The 13,909-nt window shown below is 38.9% G+C and overlaps 1 protein-coding gene and 1 non-coding gene across 2 annotated transcripts; one reads left to right on the top strand and one right to left on the bottom strand.

The window, feature by feature from the left end:
* Positions 1 to 439: 439 nt before the first annotated feature.
* LOC131326565 (dicarboxylate transporter 2.1, chloroplastic-like) lies at positions 440 to 6,866 on the bottom strand. The gene is made up of 4 exons (XM_058359392.1): positions 5,943 to 6,866; positions 4,359 to 4,672; positions 3,345 to 3,793; positions 440 to 759 (listed from the first exon to the last, which is right to left on the bottom strand). The coding sequence occupies exons 1-4, from the start codon at positions 6,762 to 6,764 to the stop codon at positions 644 to 646; spliced, it is 1,701 nt and encodes a 566-aa protein (XP_058215375.1). The 5' UTR covers positions 6,765 to 6,866; the 3' UTR covers positions 440 to 643.
* LOC131328119 (small nucleolar RNA snoR100) lies at positions 1,358 to 1,469 on the top strand. The gene has a single exon (XR_009200400.1). It is a non-coding gene; the product is annotated as a small nucleolar RNA snoR100 (small nucleolar RNA).
* Positions 6,867 to 13,909: the final 7,043 nt, after the last annotated feature.

The following is a 13,909-nucleotide window of genomic DNA, read 5'->3' as shown; positions in this document are numbered from 1 at the left end:
TGTTGCGGTTATAATTTTATTCATCCATTTTAGAGGGTGGATAAAACAGTAAAGTCCACTGCTTTAAATAGGTGATCTCACTGCTTTAACCAATTTCCATCAGAGAGGAGTTCACCCACGAGAAAAGAAAATCATAAAGCAAAAAGGAGTTGGAATTCTGCATTTGCACTGTTTCACTTTGCTATGCATGTCAAAACTGGATATAGGTTCTGTTTTCCATATTAGCCCTTTTGAACGGAGGATGTTGAAATTGATTTGAATTGAATCTGTAACTTGAACTCAAAATTATAAACAGATGAGATTTAGTATAGCCATTACTGATCATGCCATCGCTCAAGCGTCAAAAAAGAGAACGAAGAAACAAACAACCAAACAGTGATACTAAAATCAAACTACAATATCCAATCCGCATGAACTCAATAACTTATTGAAATCACGATTGGCGACAAAACAGTAAACATATCTTTCAAATTTCAGTGAACATTATTGAACTACAATATTGCTGAATATGAGCTGAGACTGTCAGTTCAAGCCCAAATGATGTTGGTAATTTTCTTTCGGAAGCAAAATGATGCTTTGCACAAAAATGCCCTAAACATAAAGGTATTAAAAACTGTTGGAAATTTTACATGAAAAATAGAAATCAATATAAACCTAAAAACTTCCACCAGAAAGTCCCCACAGTTCCCCAGATTATGGCATTTACAAGGGCCATTACGAATCCCATTCTGAACAGATCAGGAAGATCTATGTAACCAGCTGTTCAGACATAGCAGAGAACAATGTCAGTCCTTGCAATGCAACAGATACTAGGATATAAAACGATATACATCAACAGATTCAAGATAAAAATGATATATAAGGACTCCGATTAAAAGAAAAAGAGAACCTCCCGCAACAGCTTCTAGTTTATAAAATGGAAGATAACTTGTAAAAAGTCGTTACTTGTATTCAACCCTAGAAAGATAAAGCACCATCAATCCGCCAACGAAATTGACAAGAGAATAATCCTCAAGATGCTATTAGTTATTGATTCCATCTTCTTGTCCATGTCTCATGGGCATGGGTACTGGTGCGCGGTTGTAGGTGTGGGCCTAAAAGTTGGATTCATCTATTTCTATCTCAGAGACACCGGGACATGCCATAACATTCATGTACTTGTGTAGCTTCAATCTTCCTTAAAAAATTTCAATGATTTAAAAGTCGCTCGGCGTTCGTCACTCGGTCGACCACCTTCGAGCTTTGAGACCTATTAATCGCCGATTAATTGGCTTGTAGCAATTAGTCGGGTTTTTATTTATTTATATATAAATACTCCCCAATGACAACTCTTATAAAAAATTGAACATTCATCTATCAATGAAGGAAGCATGGTAATGTGCACATAAATAAATTGAATTGGGTCTCTAGGCCTGCCTTCTCTGATGCCATTCGGCTTTGATTTGGAGGCATGGTTCCGCAGCAAAACAGGTATAGTGGGGCCATTGTTTTAGTGGTATTTTGAAAGCAGCCACTTTGTGCATATCGCCAAAAGTTAGGCCTGTCTCCAATCCTCCCCCGCCCAAACCCCCAATGATTGGGGACTATATGGGTTCTGTTGTTGTATCTATCAATCCATCAACATCAATTGTTTTTCAAATATGACATAGAAATCTCTCTTTTACAGAAAACTGTTAACATAATCATAACACCAGCTGGTACTGGGTATGGGCTGTTCATTTATTAGTCACTTACCAATTATAATAACTTTATTTATATACACCAAATAATACTACACTTTGTGTTAAGATTTAATAAAAAATATTACTACACTTTATTTCCAGAATCAATATGGGCATGGGCTTTAAAAAAAAAAAAACTAATATTCGAGGTCAGTGGAGACGTGGAGTGAGAGTAAGGGTGAGAAAAAAATCCGTCAAACCGCGAATACAGTCCAAACCAATCCAAACTGAAAGGTTTGGTTCGATTTTTTAGTAGCATGGTTTGGTCATGCTTTAAAAAAATTAGAAACCGCGGTATATGGTTTGGTTTGTGGATTCACATTTATGGTCATGGTTCCAAACCGATCCACACCGTATAATACATTATATATATATATATATATATATATATATATATATATATATATATATATATAATTTAATTATGAAATCACCAAATAAATATGGGAGCCTTAGTCAAATACTTTCCTAGTAATTTATTGATCCTATTCAATCCACCACAATATTTAGTTTTTCTTTCTTGTCAAGATGTTAGTAGTTGGTATTATAAGTTGGTTCATTTTAATGACTTACTGGTAATTCATTTTCTTAGTTTAAGACTTGAGATAGTTGTTGGTATTCTGCATTATTTTTTTGAAGATGATAGCATAATTCAAAGCAAACCGTGGTTTAAAACCGAAACCGAACCGAATTTTAATGGTTTGGATTGGTTTGGTTCTATGGCTTTCGTGGGTTGGTTTAGTTCTCCAAATTCATAATCCGTAAATATTGGTTTGGTTCTTGGTTTACTATAAAACCGAACCAATCCAAACCATGTTCATCCCTAAGTGAGAGGAGATCTCGAATTTGAGAGAGAGAGAGGCGATAGGCGACTCGGAGATCTCGTGTTTTTGGGTTTCACAGAGATATGACAAGTGACTCCGAGATCGATCAATCGATGACTGGGTGTTGAACAAGCCCTAAAAACTGTAATTCGAAGCCCTTAAACTGGTATGAGTATATAACAGTTACACCTCTTGATTTTCCAAAATTATAGATTTTACCCCTATTAATCACCGAATAGCCGACTAATCACCCATTAACCGATTAATCGACTAATCGCCATTAGACGCCGACCGACTAACTCCGATTAACCTCCTGACCTACTAATTCAACCGACTAGGCATTAATCTAATCGGTTAGGCCAAATTTCCAATTAATTTATCGGCGATTAAATCGATCTTTTAGAACACCAAATCGATCTTTTAGAACACCGGAACATTTCATACTCAATTAGGAGTTCTATGCATAATTGATGGTAAATTTGAATCCGATCTGTTTGCCACGTGAATGTCCAACTAAAAATGTAGACACAGATCTCATACCCGTATTTGAGTCTCAAATGTCCAACATGGTACTTTAAGGGTTTAGAAGAGTCCATATTACATAGCTTCTTGACCTTTGAGGCCAAAGAATCTATGAACTCATTACTCAGACATGTCATAGATGGGTATATAACACACATCAATGGTGGAGTAAATTTTATTGATTCCTGAAAAGGGGGGATATGCATGCGAGAATACAATGCAACTGTAACCAAACAAATTTATGATAACAATTAAAAAAGATAATTGACATACGCACCTCCATAGTATACAGCAGCCTGACCGCTGCTATAATGTGTTAGAGCACCAAATAGATTTGTATTGTAAGCTAAAGCAAGTGCCGCCAGCACACCAGGAGCCCCAGATGCCAAGTGCATAGCAAGAAACGCAGAGTATAAAGCACCCACATGGCCCGTTTGACTTGCAAACATGTAGTGGATGAGGAAGTACGCAGCCTGAAGGACAACAAATGCAGCAGGCCAGCTCAAAGAGAGAGAGTGAAGGGATTTGGCTACACAATCAGACATCCAAGACACAATGCCAAGGTTAGTCAATTGGCCTGCCATTCCCACTAGAACTGAGAACCAAGCCAAGGTATCCCATGCTGATTTTTCACTCAGGCAGTCGTCCCAATCAAGAACCCCCAGCAATAAGAGTATCGATAAGCCAAGCATAGCAGCAACAACACTTGCTATACCAAGAGCGTCTCTGTATGGAAAACAAAGCAATGGCACTGCTTAGTCAAGTAACATTTGGCAGAAATAGGAGTTCACTAAATCACAAATAGTTTAATACAATTGGATTCTGATGTCTGAAATGCAAAACAAAAAAATTAATAATAAACACCCCACTGTGCCCTGGACAATTGTTTCTCTGGTAACAATACCATCAAATGACTGCTCTTACTAGATTAAAAAAAAAACGCCCCTTACATAGACTATAATACCCATTATTGTGGTTAGTTATAACTGTTTCTCATACTCCCTCCATCCCACATTAAATGTCCCCAACAGAAATCCATGCATATTCAAACCCCCAAAAAATATATTCCTATATATATTTTTAAAATTTTTACACCAAATTAAAGTAAAAAACAAAAAAAATAAATAAATAGAAATATATTTTTTTGGGGTTTGAAAATGCACGAATTCCTATAGGGGACATTTAAAGTGGGACAGAGGGTAATAACTAATTAGTAAGTTCCAGATCCTTCACTCAAAAGACATTCCAAAAGGATCCCAAACGAATTAATGAAGTAGGAGATAGTACTTACCCAAAGACCCACAAGGAGACTGCAAGAAGCATGGTACCAACCATCGCCCATTCATTTCTTGTGATTGGACCCATAAGCTCCAGCTTTCGTGCAGCATGGGCAGGGGCATCTGGTGTGTCTTTCGTTTCGGGAGGATAAAGTTTGTATAAGACAAAAGGAGTAGCAAGGAGAGAAACGATTGCAGGCAAACTAGCAGCCACGAACCAAGAGACCCATGGGCTTACAATTACCACCCCAAGTTCCTCGGCTAGTTTAAGGCACAGCAGGTTTTGAGCTGCACCAGTTAGGAAAAGAGCACTAGAGTTACCAGCAGACTGTCAAGCACCAGACAACAGCAATGCATAAGTCACAACTATAGCATGTGACGGCGTGCATCTACGCGAAGCAAAGAAATACACACTAGTTCACAGCTTCTGGTAATATGCATTGTAGATTAATCCAAATACTGATCACAACATAAGCATAAAGTGATCAACATAAGCATAAAGACAGAAGTAAGACCTTGCTCCTTAATCAATTGACAAGAAGACAAAGCTCTGCCCTTTACAAAAATGAACATACTTGCATGACAAAGTGTGCATTTTCAAGATATAAACCAAATACAGATTCTGTCTATAGGGACTCTGCTATAATAAACTCAATCCATGGAGTTATGTTTCATTGTTTCTCAAGTAATAATGTGAGAAATTTCCCGGTTTTCGGAGAAGATGCCACTCATTCAAAAAAAGTGATAAAGAAAAATGCATAAAGCATGATCGGAAAAGCCTTTTATATTTCTACTCAGCCCGTGTGGTTATGTTTCTCAAGTAAGGTGAGAACTTTCCTTGTCTGGGATCACTCCCAGTTGTTCAAAAAAGAGAGAAGAAAATGCTAAAGTATGATAACTGATGTGGTTATGTTTCTCAAGTAATGTGATAACTTTTCGTATTTCAGTAAATCCCAGATAAACCAACACGGTTACAAGTATAATATAGTGATAAACTAATGAGAGGACAGGCCTTCTGTATTTCTAATCAAAGAATGAGAGACAATATCTGTCTCTGCATTCTAGAATGGAAAGTTTCTAGCTTTCAGCATATGGGACCAAACACAGAGCCGGAGGGGGTAGGGGTTGTGGGTAATGGCCCCTGAAAAAACAATTCCCATATTACAGGTCCAATTACATCTACACCATGTGTTTGGAATAAACCTTGGGAAAATTTTCTGAACAGACTTTCAATCTGCACTATGTGTCTGTCCTAGTGGTCAAGGCCTAGTTTGCTCCCTCCTAGATCTCAAATTCGTAATCTCCAAGTTGCTATCAACTGTTATGTGGTCTGTCCATAGGGGCCTTGGTCCCGGCTTTAATCTGCCCCCACGACTGAACAATGGAATTGGTCAACAAAGATTAGTCAAGATGCGCATAAACTGACCCGAATATCCAAATCATATCAAAAAAACACACGCATGCTAATTATGTTCCTTCCAACTAAAAAAACTACTCTAATTCCCAAAGTGACAATGTTACAAACAGGGTATTCCCAACAAAATCATTCATGCACACTAAAATCCCAAAAGAAAAACACCCAAAATCGAATTATCAACCTGAAACTGAGAGAGAACCAAATAAGATCCCAACTTCTTCGCCGACGGATCCCCGGGCTTGCTCCCTGCCGACAGCGACAACGACTTAATAATCGGCAAGAAAACCCCGCCGGCCCTCGCCGTCGTGCTGGGCATGGCCGGGGCAATCAACGCCTCGCTCAGCGTCAACCCGTACGACAACCCCAGCGTGCTCTTCCCCAGCCACTTGACAAAGTACGTCGCGATCCTGTCCCCCAGGCCCGTCTTCACAAACCCTCTAGCAAAAAAGAAGGAGATCACGATCAGCCAAATCACCTCATTCGTGAAGGCGCTGAACGCGGCTGTGAAAGTTAGGGTTCTGGTGAGGATTGAGGCGGTGAGGCCCAGGAAGGCCCAGGCCCCGACGGGTAGTGGGCTAAAGACGAGTCCGGCGACGGTGGAGAGGAAGATGGCGAGGAGTTGCCAGGCTTGGGGGGAGAGTTCGGGGGGTTTGGGGATTAGGAAGCGGAGGATTAGGCCGACGGAGAGAGAGAGGATGAGGGGGAGGATTTTGGCGCCTTGTGGTTGAAGGTTGGATTGGGTGGTGGGGGGTGCAGGGGGGGGAGGTGAGGAGGAGGAGGAGGAGGCGGCTTGGATGGGTTTTATTTTGTGGTGGGGGTTGGGGGAGAGGAGAGAGAGGCGGGAGGAGGAGGAGGAGAGAGAGAGGGGGGGAGAGCGGAGGAGGGACTGAGGGGGGAATTTGGAGAGAGAGAGAGGGCGGAAGCGGAGGTGGGAGGAGAGGCGGGAGGAGTGAGAGAAGGGGGTGGTGGTGGAGGACGGAGAGTGGAGGGTGAAGCTCTCCATTGTTGGAGAGAGAGAGAGAGAGAGAGAGAGAGAGAGGAGTGGAGGATTTTGAAATGATGGTTAGAGAGGAGAGAGAGAGGGAGAGAATCAATTTCTTGATGAGGAGCGGAAATTACAAGGACGAGAGAGAACATAAGAAGTGTTCGGGAAAATTTTATTGGGTGTTTATGGCACCATCTTGTGGTGTCAACACCCCCCAACCAAACGTAGGAGGTGTACTAGAGCATCTCTACCAACCTAAGAGCACCTTCAATAGCCTCGGAGAAGCTCCGGAGAGGTCAAAGTGCCGAGCGAAAGTTGTGTTTTCGGATTTCCAGCAGCCTCGCTTGCAGCTCGCCACTTTTTACCTCGCTCCAACTCCTCGCCACGCCCAGCGATGTACGGAAGCCTCGCTGGGCCTCTCATTCTCTCTGATGTGAACGAATTTCACCCCAAAACAGATCGGCGCCGACTCCGACGAGTATAGATTGAGGCCGAACGGACGAGTACAGATCGAGGCTGACTCCGACGAGTATTGTTCATCCTTTTTCCAGTGAGTTTGCTTCAAATTCCTAGCGGATTTTCTAGTGAGTTAATTGAATTTTTAGTGGCTTATATATGTGTGTGTGTGTGTGTATATATATATATATATATATATATATATAGAGAGAGAGAGAGAGAGAGAGAGGGAGGGAGAGGGAGAGAGTCCCCTTTACTGTATATGAGTCCCCTTCTTATGAGGAATCCCCTACATAGCTTAAGTGCGGACCTCATAGATCCCGATTGAATTTTGGTGATTTGACCCGCTCAATGTGATCAGAACGTGATTTTAGGGTACCCGCGAGAAATCGTCAAAAAAAATGGCCGAGAAGAGCTTCATCTGAACAGTTTTTTATTGAACGGTTAAAAAAAAACTGTTCAAATCAAGTCATTCCTAGTCATTTTTTTTGCCGATTTCTAGCGGGTACCCTAAAATCACATTCTGATCACATTGAGCTGCTCGGATCATCGAAATTCAATCGGAAAATGGGAGAAATGGGGAGGTTCATACTTAAGGAGCTTATTTAAAGTCCTCACAGGAAGCTCACAGTGTGTGTACACACACACATGAATTTGTGGGTTTCAATTTATGCTTGGCAGATATGAATTTCAATTTCTGAGTTTGCAGATATGAATTTGTGTGAATGTGTATAAATTTGGCTGGATTTTAACTTCTCTCTTTATATTTGAGGTTTCTAGGTTTGTTCGGAGTGAGAGGAAAGAGGAGAGAGGAGAGAGAGAAAGGGTGATGGGGTAGAATCTGGTACATATGGCGTTTTGGAAGCCTAGGCCATTGGGTACCTAAATGTTGAATAGCTAGCTAAAGTAGATAAATGCCACTTTTTCTAGACATTTTGCCTAGGATTTTGCTTATACTATTGGAGATGCTCTAAGATGATGCTCCATTTCGCTTCTTCCTTGAGTGAGACCCTAAAATGCCAATCCCAGCAACCTCGCTACCCACATCGCTAAGGCCAGCAAGGTAGGGTAACCTCGCCAAGGCCCCTCTCTCTCTCCCTTTGTCACACACTCTCTCTCTCTCACGTTAGGTATCTCTCTCATCTCCCTCCAAATCATTGAGACCAAAGGAAGAAGAAGAAGATCTGGAAACCTTAGATTTTGTCCTGAGAAAGAAAAAGATCTGGAAACCCTACGATCTGGAAGTCCTAGAATGGACTAGAACACGACGAATGAACACGATTATGGCCTAATTTTGGTCGAATTTTGGCCTGATTTTGGTGGACGATGGAAGGCGGTGGTGGTGGTCGGGTATGGTGATGTGATTTTAGGGGGCAAGGCGGTGGTGGTTGTCGGGTATGGTGATGTGGACGGTGGAGATGTTGTTATATATATATATATATATATATATATATATATATATATATATATATATATATATATATATATATATATATATATATATATATATATATATATATATATATATATATATATCGGGGTAGTTTCAGGGACACCTAAAAAAACATTTCAAATCTCAATCTCATAGTTCCTAATCAAATTTTGATGATCCGAACTGTACAATGTGTTTAAAATATGTTTTTAACGGTACCCGCAAGAAATCAGCTCAAAATATGACTGAAATGTGCTTGATCCAAACTGCTTTTCATAAATATCTATATATATAGTTTTATGAAAAACTGTTTGGATCGAGCACTTTTCGGTCATATTTTAAACTGATTTCTAGCAAATATCCTTAAAAACACGTTTTAAACACATTGAACGGCTAGGATCATCAAAATTTGATTGAAAACTTTGGGGTATTTTTTTAGGTGTGTGTGTGTGTGTGTATATATATAGTCTTATGATTTTGTTGAGTGAGATGCCCATTTGTTTGGTTACTAGTCAATGGCTAAAATTGCACTTTTCCTTCCAAAATGGCTAAAATTTTGGTTAGGCTCTTGGAGATGCTCGTATCCACCTGATAAGGAAGAGTGTCTCCCGAGATCACTAAATAAGGGGGTGTTTCCTCTAAAAATTTTAGAAAAAAAAAACATAGACATCTTTAACCATCTCGTTCATACTAATCATCCAGTTTTGACATTTTAGCTTGTTGTTCGCACCAACTAATAACTTGTCAACAACAATTTTTTTCTCAAAATTTTTTTCACTCATCTTCAACTTATTCACTACTGTAAACAACTTGACATTTGTCAATAATTTATTCACTATCGAAAACACCAAACAATTTGATTGAAACAATTTTTTTCTCAAAACTTATTCACTACCGAGAACACCTCCTAAGGACTCAGCAGTTGGGCTGTCGACAATAAACCACTACAGTTGAATCTCGACCGTTCATCTTGACAATCAAGAGCATAATCTTCTTGTAGGACTTTTTTTCACGCTCAATGTTCGAATGGTTAATCAAGCGCGAGCGTGAAAATGTCTTTCAAAAGCATTTCAAACTACTAAAATTTGTAATAGCGAAAATTGAGCGCAAATTGAAGTCCTACCAAAATATTATGTGACTACGTCGACATGCCAAAAGAAAACATGGACCTGGTCCAAACAACAATCATTCTACAACTACAAACACATTGTCGCAGTGTGTGTGGGACTCACATACCCATGTGAGTGTATTGCATTTGTGTAATGTATTTGTAGTTTTAAAATTTTCCTCTAAACAAAGCAACAGAAGTTCCAGCACCCAAAACGGCTTAGACTTTTATTAGTTTTATCTGATGAATCCTTCATTTCACTCATTTTTTTTTGGAAACATGTGAGAATCATTTCACTCATTTGTTAGTAAAACAAGTGCGTCTTTGTCTCTTCTTTTTTTTTTTAATCAAGTGTATCTATGTCACTCTCACTAAATTTAAGTTAAAAATGTTCTCTAACCGTCGCAATCAACCAAGTGCATCTATGTCACTCTCACAAAATTTGAGTTCAATTTTATTATGACCATTTCAATTAATTTGTCTCTCATTCTATTTTATTATATTTTAATTGATTTTTTTTTTTTACATTTTAAGTGATAATACTTTTTATATACAATTTGAATCGTGTTTGATAGATTGGGATTAGTAACTTATTTGACAAGAAATTGTCTTTTTAAAACAATAAAAAGAAAATAATTGTAGTGACTTGACAAGTATAAAATGACCCCCCAAAGTCAGCTCAAACCAAAGAGCCCAGCACAGCCCAATGGAAGATTGGTGGATCAAACCTTTTGAGACTTTTACTTGCGACTTTGAACGAAAAATTAATTTACCGACACATTGTGGTTATCGTGGTGTCGCCCTCGGGGCGAGACCATGACCGCATTTCACTCATGCGCGTGCTCCTTTAATTGTTCGGGCTCCTGTACCGCTGTACACTTTAGGGTTTTTAAAGGTTTATCCGGTGAATCATTTCATCCATGCTTAGTTTTGGATTTGGGAGCTGAGTTACGAAGTGGGAAGGTATTAGGCACCCGCCTCACCTAACCTTTCGGTAGTCTTTATTCGTTCATGGGAGGTTTGAAATTATTTATTAGTTAGCCAAACACGTAGGCAAAGGAGGAATCAAATCATAGGGTAAAAGACAGGTGTTGGTCGCGGGCTAACAACTTGCCCACGTGGGTCGAACCATGGCGCTTGGAGTCTACTATACCTTAGTATAAAGAAACAAAGTTGTGCTTTTACTACAATTTACGGGTTTTGATAAGATGAAGCGCTTGATCTAACAATAAATATTTATATATGTAGAAAAACTGGTCTAGGACTGTTTGAAATACCCTGCTAGAGGTTCTGTTTTGTGTGTGTATGGATGTATGCAACTGACGTAAGCCACGTGGACAGTGTACGTTAGAAATTTTCAATTTCTTGAAAATGGACAGAATGCCCGATTTGATTCAAACGGCTACTATGAACAAGGAATACTGGCGAAGGCAATGATTCGGAACTAGTAGCATTCTCCGTAGTCAAGACAGACCTATTAAAACATTGTAGCGCAATCCTATCAATGGCGTGTTCAGTACCACTTAAGACTATGAACCACATCTTATATTTCCACAGGAACCGATGATCCGATCTTCTGTGTGTAAGCTGAATTTTGCAAACCGGATCATCTCACACATGCATAAATTATCGTAAGGAAAAATTTCAAAATAGCACCTGACCTTTCGCACAAATCACACACAGGCACCTGACCTTTTAAAATTATCAAAAAAACACTTGACCTATTTAAAAACTCATCAATTTTACACCCGCCGTTAACTTCCCATCCAAAACAAACGGAAATGCTGAAAATGTGCATTTTGGCACGAATATTGGCAAAACAAGATTAAGACTCATTTTGGCAAAATACAATATTATACTCATAAACATGATTAAGGCTAGATTTGGCTTTCAAAGTCAATTAATAACTTAATTTTTATCTTTATTCAAAAGAAAAAAAGCGCATTTGTTAGTTTTAAGCTTGACAGAAAACATAGAATAGTCATGGGTAGGTGTGAAAAGTGACAAGTCATGGGTATTTAATTACTAAATTAAGCTTGACTATTCTATATTTTTTGTTTTTGCCTTTTTCCTTTGTTTAATACAGAATAATCTTATTTGGTTGCATAGTTATGGGTATTTAATTACTAAATTAAGCTTGATTCCTTATTTAGGGTGGATTTGGATTGAAAAGTTAAGTAATTTTTGTGACTTATTAATTCGTCTTGACGCAAACTAACAAATGCGTTTTTTTTTTCTTTTGAATAAAGACAAAAATTAAGTTATTAATTGACTTTTAAAGCCAAATCGAGCCTTAATCTTGTTTATGAGTATAATATTGTGTTTTGCCAAAATGAGCCTTAATTTTGTTTTGCCAATATTCGTGCCAAAATGCACATTTTCAACATTTCCGTTTGTTTTGGATGGAAAGTTAACGGCGGGTGTAAAATTGATGGGTTTTTAAATAGGTCAGGTGTTTTTTTGATAATTTTAAAAGGTCAGGTGCCTGTATGTGATTTGTGTGAAAGGTCAGGTGCTATTTTGAAAATTTCCCTTATGGTAATATTATTGCGAATATTGCCCATAAAAAGATTCTCATCAAAAGGGATAAAATTGATTAATAGATAAACAATTAAATATTAATTCATTTACATAAAAGCAAGACTTTTAGTATAAATTTTTAATAGGTATGCATTATAGCCTTGGACCCGTGCACCCATCCACATCTAGTTCAAATTTTATTGGTTCATTTTAGGTTTCTCCTGATTGCAACCCACCCAAATATCTCTCCAGATATTTTTTTGTTGTCCTGGATAATCCAAATTGATTGCAGAAGTCTTAATTTGTATGACATTACGGAAGGATTTTGATCATATTTTATGAAGCCAAGAATATGTAAGGGCGCTGCTATTTGCAGCGTAATTTTTGCTACTCGCCGCTGATTAAAACTTTTATCAATTACGGACAAAAATGCCCTTGTGCAATTTGACCATGATACCCCTAAGACCTCATGCTATTTGACCATTTTACCCCATTACATACAACCACATACTCCTGATTTCCCTCCCTCCCCAGACCACGTCTCCTCCCTCCTCTCATTCAAACTCCTCCATTTTCATCTCTACCCAGCTGCTATCACCCACCAGCAGCCAAATCTGCTTATCCTCCTCCCCTCCTCTTCCTTTTAAATTGTCAATGGAAACCTCGATTGCTTCCTCTCCCTCCATTGATAAATAAGAAATAGTTGACCCATCAATACACCACGATTTGTAGTTAGAAGATCACACAATGGAAGTTGAGAAACAAGTCACAGATGTTGTAGTGATGGAGCAAAAACCACAGAAAGAGGTAAGCCCGCCCTCCATTTTTAATTTCAGAAGCCCTCCATTTTGAATTTCAGTTCTGGCCCGACACAAATGGACACATAGTGCCAAAACTTTACTAATTTTTCGGACTCTAATGTCTGAATTATTGACAACTATTCGGATATTAATATCCAAATATTGTCAACATTGTTGGACTCTTATATCGGAATTTGGTGCCAATTTTTAGATATTAATATCTGAATGAAACTGTAGAGAATTCGGCACTTACCTGGTTTGCCTTTGGGTGTTACAGGGTGACACTTCAACACTTGGTAGTTATGTAGTGTCATCGACTATACCTACTTCCACTTGTCCTCCATACGATTATACGGAGTATTTACAACGGAGACGGTGAGTGTTTTTTGATAGAGCATTTATCATGTGCAATCTTATATTACGGGCTATAATTTTTTTCATGTGTGTGTAGGTTTTTCCATCCGATGAAGCATTGGTAGATTGGATAAGATGCACTGGTAAACAACACGGGTTTATCTTTGTGATTAAGGGTTTTGAGAAATGTATTAAGAATCGCACACCTTGGATGAGGTTTTCATGTGAAAGGAGTGGTAAGTATAGGCCATTTGTGAAGAAGGTTGATGGGAAGGAGGTAGCTGTGAAGAAGAGAGTGCAGTCCACGGCACCAAAAATGTGAATACCCATTTGAATTGAAAGCTGTAAAGGGCAATGATGGTTGGACTATCTATATCCACAATGGCACTCACAACCATCCTCCAGTGGTGGGTCATTCGTATGCCGGGAGGTTGTTAGCAGAGCAGACTAGCACGGTGGTTGATTTGTCAGTTGCTTTGGTGAAACCCAGAGA

Source organism: Rhododendron vialii, chromosome 5a, assembly GCF_030253575.1.
Source record: "Rhododendron vialii isolate Sample 1 chromosome 5a, ASM3025357v1".
NCBI lineage: Eukaryota > Viridiplantae > Streptophyta > Magnoliopsida > Ericales > Ericaceae > Rhododendron > Rhododendron vialii.
This window is presented reverse-complemented; position numbering and strand designations above follow the sequence as displayed.

Bases quoted from the DNA above. Each gene is read 5' to 3' on its own strand.
- LOC131326565 (XM_058359392.1), bottom strand. From the start codon at position 6,764: ATGGAGAGCTTCACCCTCCACTCTCCGTCCTCCACCACCACCCCCTTC. The intron at 4,673-5,942 runs GTTGATAATTCG...GGTGCTTGACAG, and splicing joins TGGTTCTCTCTCAGTTTCAG to TCTGCTGGTAACTCTAGTGC. The intron at 3,794-4,358 runs GTAAGTACTATC...TTTTCCATACAG, and splicing joins GTCTCCTTGTGGGTCTTTGG to AGACGCTCTTGGTATAGCAA.